Below are 7,489 nucleotides of genomic sequence, written 5' to 3'. Positions count from 1 at the left end.
CTTAGCAGCGTTTGGACAAAAAACGCCAGTAAAAATCAAGCATTAGCGGCGTTTTCCTAAAAATGCCGCAAAAAAAGTATTAGCAGCATTTTCCCGGAAAACACCGCAAAAAACAAAACCCAACAGCGTCGTTTGGTGACCCTTTGGTGGCTTTAGTGGCGTTTTTGGATTAGTGTCGCTAATGATCAGAGTTTTAGCGGTGTTTTTGATAAAGCGCCGCTAATGCTCTGGGTTTTAACGGCGTTTTTGTGGAAGCACAGCTAATGCTCTGGGTTTTAGCGGCGTTTTTGTGAAAGCGCCGCTAATGCTCAAGGTTTAAGCGGCGTTTTTGTGGAAGCATCGCTAATGCTCTGGGTTTTAGCGGCGTTTTTGTTAAAGCGCTGCTAATGCTCTAGGTTTTAGCAGCATTTTTTAAGAAGCGCCACTAATGCTCGAGGTTTTAGCGGCGTTTTCTAAAAAGCGCCGCTAATGGTCGGGGTTTTAATAGCATTTTTGAGAAAGCGCCACTATGCTCGGGTTTTTAGAGTCGTTCTTTTTAAAGCGCCGCAAAAAATATTTTACCTTAATTGGTTTATTATTTATATTAATTATTTAAAATTGAACTTATTTCTAATTGAATATTTAAAATCTTCAGAAAAAAAAATAAAACGTAGAAATAATTTGAAATAAAACACATAGAAAAATTAAAAGACTATTATTTAAAATAATTTTAAATTTTTTTGGGTACATTATTACTGATTATTTTTTAATTTATATAATAAAAATTTTCTTATATAATCGTGAAAGAGATATTATTAATTTTAAAATATTGAATTAATTATCACTATAGTTTAAGGTTTTCAGTTTAGGGTATATGATTTTATTTAAGATTTAAGGTCGGTTTAAGAGTTCATATTTTAAGGTTTTAGCTAGGGAGTATATATGGATTTAGGGATTATGGATTAAGGATTATGATTTAATTAAGGGTTGGGATTTAAGGTTTAGGGGTTAGGGGTTTAAGGGTTATACATTAGGGGTTAAGAGTTAAGGATTTAGGGTTTAAGGTTTCAGGGGTCGAGTTAGGGTTTTGGGTTTAGATTATTATTTATTTATATTTTAAATATGTTATTATGTAGTTGTAAAAGATAATAATAAAATTGTTTAGGGTTTTTAATTAATTTAAGGTATATGATAAATTTAAGATTTAAAGCCTGTTTAGGAGTTCATATTTAAATGTTTAAGGAGTGCTATATATATATATGGATTTAGGGATTATGGATTAGGGATTATGGTTTAATTAAGGGTTGGTTGGGATTTAAGGTTTAGGGGTTAGGGTTTGGGGTTAGACGTTAGTGGTTAAGAGTTAGGGATTTAGAGTTTAGGGTTTCAAGGGTTGGGTAAGGGTTTTAGGTTTAGATTATTATTTTTATTTATATTTTAAATATGTTCTTATGTAATTGTAAAAGATGTATAATTTAGGGTTTAAATTATGCCTTGAGAGAGATATATATAATAGATAGACTTAAATATTTACATCATTTCAATGGTTAATTTAGGGTTTAATAAGGTTAAGGTTTACTTGAGATTTGGAATTTTATACAATTAATTAATGCTTTTATATTTAAAAAATTTTGAATCTAAACCATTTGATATATTTAAATATTACCTTAAATAGAATTAATAAATAAGTTAAAAAAAGTAATAGATTGCTATGGATAATTTAGGTATAATTATTAATTTTGGAGAGGACCAAATTATAAGAAATAAAATAAAAATACAAAAATAAAAATGAAATAAAAACACTAAAATTTTTAATTTTATCTAATTTTTATAAATATAACTTTAAAAAACTATGTATTAAAATTTCCCAAAACGGCGCCGTTTCAATAAAGAATTTCATTTATTAGTGGCGTTTTCAGGAAAAAAGTTGCTATAAACTAGACATTAGCAGCGTTTTGGACAAAAACGCCGCAAAAAATTCTTAATAATATAGACAAAACGGTATAGTTTTTGGCTGCTAATTTAATGGATTTAGCGGCGCTATGTTAAAAACGCGGCAAAGTTTCGTGGTTGTTTAAACAAAACGGTGTCGTTTTGTCTTGCACATTAACGTCATTACACTTCACCAAAACAGGCTTTTAGCGGTGCTTTTTTAGGCAAGCGCCGCTAAAAGTATTTGCGGCGCTTTGAGAAGCGCCACCGAAAACGCCGCTAATGACAGCGTCGCTAACTTTAGTGGCGCTTTTAGAAATAAACGCCGCTAAAGACCATGACCTTTAGCGGCGCTTTTATCACAAACGCCGCAAAAGACCATGACCTTTAGCGGCGCTTTTCCCACAAACGCCGCTAAAGACCATGTCCTTTAGCGGCGCTTTTCCCACAAACGCTGCTATAGACCATGATCTTTAGCGGCGCTTTTTTCACAGACGCCGCTAAAGAACAAACCTTTTGTGGCGCTTCTCGCAAAAACGCCGCTAAAAACATAATCTTTAAAATAAATTATTTTAATCAAATAATATTTATTTTTATGATAAATATTATATTATGTTTTATTTTTTAAATTTGAACTTTAAATATACTTTTTAAGGATAAATAAAAAATATTATTTAAATTAAATTTTCTATGAAAATTTTAACTTTAAAACTAAATATAAAAATTAATAAATCTAGTTTTAAATTTTAAAATAATAAATTAATAACACAATTAAAATCCAAAAGTTAGAACTCAAGTTGTAAATATTAAAGTAAAAATAAAAATTTAGAATCAAAACTAAAATAAATAATAGAAAGATAGCTCAAATGTAAATTTTTGCTGCAAGTTACACAGACAGTAACGAAAAATTAAACACCACATAAAATTTATCAAACTAGTTAAGAAATACATGATGCAGCCATGCAGTATAAATACAATAGAATCATAGGGTAATTTTGCATAAATATCTTCAGAGTACCAAGAACAATTTGTCACAAAATTATAAAACATGATAAATAAAAAAAGGAACAGGTAGCAGACAAGCTATTTGTTACTTTTTGTTTTGCTTCCAAGGCTTCCTCAGCTGCCTTCATCTTGGCAACTCATCTTCATCAACCATGCTTAAGAAAACAAAGAACCTATTGTTAAACAATTTAGAACTTAAAAAAAAAAAAGAAACATGTTACTCGGACTTAGGTATGAGTGTTAGGTGTCAGTATAAAGACATGTCAGATATGGGTATGAAGGCATGTCTGAGATGAGTATGTTCAATTTTTTTTCCAAGTTTTCCTACATCCATGGGTTCCGGACATTGTTACTTAAATCATAAAGAGTCGGAATAAAAAGCATAACCATAATAATAAAGTACGAACCTAAAAGAGCAAGTACATTCAACAACATATTTTTCTTGAAATCCCATAGAAGCAATATAGCAAATCATGTGGCAACTCTTATCATATAAAAAATAGAGGAACTAATAGATCATAAAACTATAAAGACAGCTAAGGGCAAAAGTGGACATTAGAACCAAAAACAACAAAATAAAGGCACTAATATAATAACTTAAACTTTTAGGTTCAATGATTCTTTGACATCAACAAAATTAATAATACAATTTCTACATGTTAAGAAACATCCAGGCTGAAGGTTAAATGAAGAGGCTTAAACTTAAGAAGCAGGTTACCTATGTTCGGCACCTCTTGAATTATTTACCTGAAACAAAAAGCTTTTTTTCAATAAATCATGTATACATCAACTCAAGATGAAGAAAAACAGAAAATATTAGTCCAATGTTATAACTGAAAATTGCATATCCTTATACAGCTTAATGTGCTTGTTAGCATGAGAATTTTTTAAAAAAAAGAAGCTCTTTATACTTGAAGGGACAATGGAAATTAGAACAGAATAAAACTAAACAGGCAAGAAATAAAACAGATATCAATGGACACCTCATCCCGAGATCATTTTCATTGGGGCACCTAAGGAAAAAGAACATGAGAAACCATAGCTTAGTTTTGAGTTAAGATTAAAGAATAGCATTACCTAGGAAGTGTTACACAATTTGATCACAATTTCAAACCATTGCATACAACATAACATACCAAAAGAACTTCAACAACATTACAACATAAGCCTAAGACAAATTATAATTTAAGTGTCAGCTAACCTTGAGGTAGGCACAAATATGTTACTAAAGACAAAAATAACAACATAAAGGCATAGAAAATAAATAAAAGTTCAAACAAACAAAGCAAGAAACAGAACTGTCTAAGTTAGAAGTCTGAAGGACCAATCGGAATAAATGAAACGACTAAAATAGGCAAAATAAAGAATACACAGAACAGGAAATATATAAAAATGTTTAGAAAAAAAATAATTTATTCGAAAATAATAGCAATGAGAACTGCTTTTAGACCCCCCCCCCCCAAAAAAAAATTCTACCCTTAGCTTCCACAAAGGTAAAAGGAAAATGGACAAAGATTTAATTTTTACAGAAAAAGCAAGAACCGACTTACCGGAAATTCGAAACTAAATAGACAGATAAATAGTCAAACTAGTAGAGTTAGTATATGCATGTCATGCAGGTTTAAATGCTGGAGCTCAACTTCCACTGAGATGTATCTCCAGCAGCAAAACAAATTACAATTAAACATTACCATAAAAAGAAATTGGATCGGCAAAGTGAGAGCACCTGATCAAATAAGATAACGAATTAAAGAGACTGAGACCTTTGCAGTCTTCCACACAAGATAAGAAGTATTATAACAATTCCAGTTATGAAAGACACAAAATGAGATCGAAAAAGATATGGCAAATCACAAATTCCACAAGCAATTTGTTAACTGCAGTGCAAGGGATAGCATGATGAAAGATAAAAAAAATATAGAAAAATACTACACACAGAAAATAAATAAATTGCTGATCAACAAAAACTTGCAAGATTAAAAATTAAGCCACTTTCAATAATTCAATTAAAGTTCTAAAATCTCCAATGATAAACATAAGACTCTTACCTCAGACAATTTTTCTGATAAAGATGTTATCTAAGAATTGTATAACTTTCTTTTCTCTTCAATAGCTTCAATTGAAGCCTTCTCTCTAGCACACTGTATTGCCTTTTCTTCCTCCATTTCCAATAGTGAATTAGTAAGTTGCTGCAATATCAAAGGCACTGTCCAACAAACACAATTAGACTACCAAAGACACAAAGCTTTCTTCATAACCAATGATATATTAGACTACCATTGCCAATTCTTCTTTTTCTGCAAGCAAACTCTTAATGGAGGCTTTCATTCCTTGCTGGCTAGAATTAGATTGTTCCAAACTAAGTTTCTGTGTAGTAAGAGAACGTTACATTTAATATTTAAACAAAAATAAGCATGCCACCATTTAACCTTACAGAGGGAAAAAAATTTAACCATTTAACCATTTAACCAAGGGGATATACTGAGGAAAGCACACGAAGCCATATTAACATAAATGATAAAAGAGCACACTCTATAAACAAGAGATTCATCATCATTCAGCAAAGGCAAACCTTTCCACACCGATTAAATTATACACAAAAAATAAGGGGCGAGAGCCTAATATACAAGTATTGTAGGAATCAACATGAAGAAAATAGCACATTGAAAAAAAAATGTAAACATCTACACAATTTGAAGTACCTAAAAACAGAGATTCATAAGAAGAAACTTCCAATTCTACCTTCAAACAATAAATTCTTTAAGCAAAGTACCAAAATAACATGAGAGTTATGGTGGGCATCTTGAGCCATGCAGCTTCTATTTCCAGAATTGGCTAGTCCGTCTGGAGGAGGTTCACCAAAGACAGATTCCATTTCCTGAAACCAAAATTTATAATAGGCATTCTAGTTTATAATAGGCATTCTAATTTATAACAGATTCCATGCATTCTAGTTTCTGTTGAGAGTAAAGTATTTGTAGTAGATTTTGATAATAGGCATAACACTTGTCATGGTGAGACAAAATAAGAGGCATTGAACCGCGGCTTCAATTAGATACATCAAATCAAAGAAAAAACAAACAAATCCTTATTGTTTCGGTTCAATAATTGTCATATTGCCGCAAGTGTTAATTAACGAACAAACAAAGAATAAGAAAACAATGGATATCTCTTAGTTCTTATAAACACATAATAGCAATACCTTATTGAGTTCAGCTATGGTGCTTGCAAGGTCAAGGCTATCTTTACTTCTGAAGAACCTTGTAGAGCGAGGAACTATCACAGCAAATCGACAAAGAAACATGACGGCAATAATAAAGACTGAGACAAAAAAGTTATAGCTTTAGGATCTTAATTCTCAAATGAAAGCAGGTTCTTATGCAGGCATTTTCAGAAACAAATTAGGGTTAATGATGGGAAAGGGGAAAGTAACGATATTTTATGTTTTAAAATTTGTGAAAATAAGCTGAAATTATAGTATTAGAAGGTGAAAGAAAACAGATTGAGCAATACAAAATTGGAATTTTCGATAGATTGCAGTGACTAGTGAGAGTGTCAGTCAGTTCAATCCTTTTACAAAATCATAGGAAATATTATACAACAAGAAAATGAAAATGGTTAAAGAAGTAGGAAGAGAGAGAGAGAAATTAAGCATACTTTTTGCAAAACCAAAATGAAAAACAAAAGAGAACAAAGAAACCTGTCATCTGGGTTTGTTTTGTCATCCAAATCAAACACGTATTGAAACCCCGAACATCCTCCGGTTTCTACACTCAATCGAAGCATCTGATCAAATGATTGCTCACTTGCTTACAATTCTTTCATTCTCTGCAAGCCATGCTTAATGTCAGTGAAAAAAAAAACAAATGTGGATTTTCTGAGGAGTTGGCAAGGATATTTGCCACCAACCACTGAAGAAAAAAACCTGTAAGGGTTTTCATACAAGGGAGGATTTTAGGGGGGAAAGTTGGGGATTTCGGCGGTGGGGGGGGGGGCAATTTTTTTAAAAGTAAATTTTGTTTTGTGACGTTTTTTATTAAAACCCGCTATTGGAATAAAACCACACTGTTTTGCTACGATAGAATGGTGTTATTTTTTTAAAGTAAAATTTTTTGTGGCGTTTTTTTATAAAAACGTCGCAAAAATTTATTTCATTTGGAATAAAATGATACTGTTTTGCTATTCTAAAATGATGTTATTTTTTTAAATTATTTCATTTGGAATAAAACGACGTTGTTTTGCTATGCTAAAAATCTTTTATTTTGTCTGTTAAAAATTATTAGTTAAGTGATTTTATAAAACATTTATTATTATTTTTTATAAATTGAATTTTTATAAAAAAAAATAAGTACTCTCAAAATAAATATCGTTAAATATTTTTGTCAATTAAATATTTCTTCCTAACTAAAATATAATTATTTTACTAGATGCTCGATGTGGAATAATTTTAGTTTTTGTATTTTATTTTTATTTGTTATAATTTGGTCCTATATATTCAAAATAGATAGTTACCTATCCGTATCATTTTGTTACATTTTTTTTAATTTTTTTAAATCTAATATTTAAATATATC

At 30.6% G+C, this 7,489-nt stretch overlaps 1 protein-coding gene across 9 annotated transcripts; it reads right to left on the bottom strand.

The window, feature by feature from the left end:
- Positions 1 to 2,879: 2,879 nt before the first annotated feature.
- On the bottom strand, positions 2,880 to 6,927 carry LOC107920985 (uncharacterized). 9 transcript variants are annotated; one of them, XR_005909299.1, is made up of 7 exons: positions 6,617 to 6,927; positions 6,119 to 6,237; positions 5,659 to 5,794; positions 5,194 to 5,283; positions 4,965 to 5,122; positions 3,635 to 3,663; positions 2,880 to 3,071 (listed from the first exon to the last, which is right to left on the bottom strand). XR_005909299.1 is itself a non-coding variant. In XM_016850833.2 (5 exons), the coding sequence occupies exons 1-4, from the start codon at positions 6,639 to 6,641 to the stop codon at positions 3,656 to 3,658; spliced, it is 288 nt and encodes a 95-aa protein (XP_016706322.1). In that variant the 5' UTR covers positions 6,642 to 6,899; the 3' UTR covers positions 2,880 to 3,071; positions 3,635 to 3,655. The 9 variants fall into 9 exon arrangements, 2 of the variants coding, with proteins under 2 accessions (XP_016706322.1, XP_040942975.1); XR_005909300.1 differs by having other exon boundaries at positions 6,119 to 6,192; positions 6,617 to 6,924; XR_005909297.1 differs by having other exon boundaries at positions 5,194 to 5,794.
- Positions 6,928 to 7,489: the final 562 nt, after the last annotated feature.

This window comes from Gossypium hirsutum, chromosome D01 (assembly GCF_007990345.1).
Source record: "Gossypium hirsutum isolate 1008001.06 chromosome D01, Gossypium_hirsutum_v2.1, whole genome shotgun sequence".
Lineage (NCBI taxonomy): Eukaryota > Viridiplantae > Streptophyta > Magnoliopsida > Malvales > Malvaceae > Gossypium > Gossypium hirsutum.
Note: the sequence above shows the minus strand (reverse complement) of the source record. Positions and strands in the feature narration are given on the sequence as shown.

Excerpts from the sequence above, each read along its gene's own strand:
- LOC107920985 (XM_041087041.1), bottom strand. The coding sequence starts at position 6,641 with ATGACAAAACAAACCCAGATGACAG. Across the intron at positions 6,238-6,616 it reads AAAACAAACCCAGATGACAG|TCTTTATTATTGCCGTCATG; the intron begins GTTTCTTTGTTC and ends TTTTTGTCTCAG. Across the intron at positions 5,123-5,658 it reads AAAGAATTTATTGTTTGAAG|TGCCTTTGATATTGCAGCAA; the intron begins GTAGAATTGGAA and ends TTTGTTGGACAG.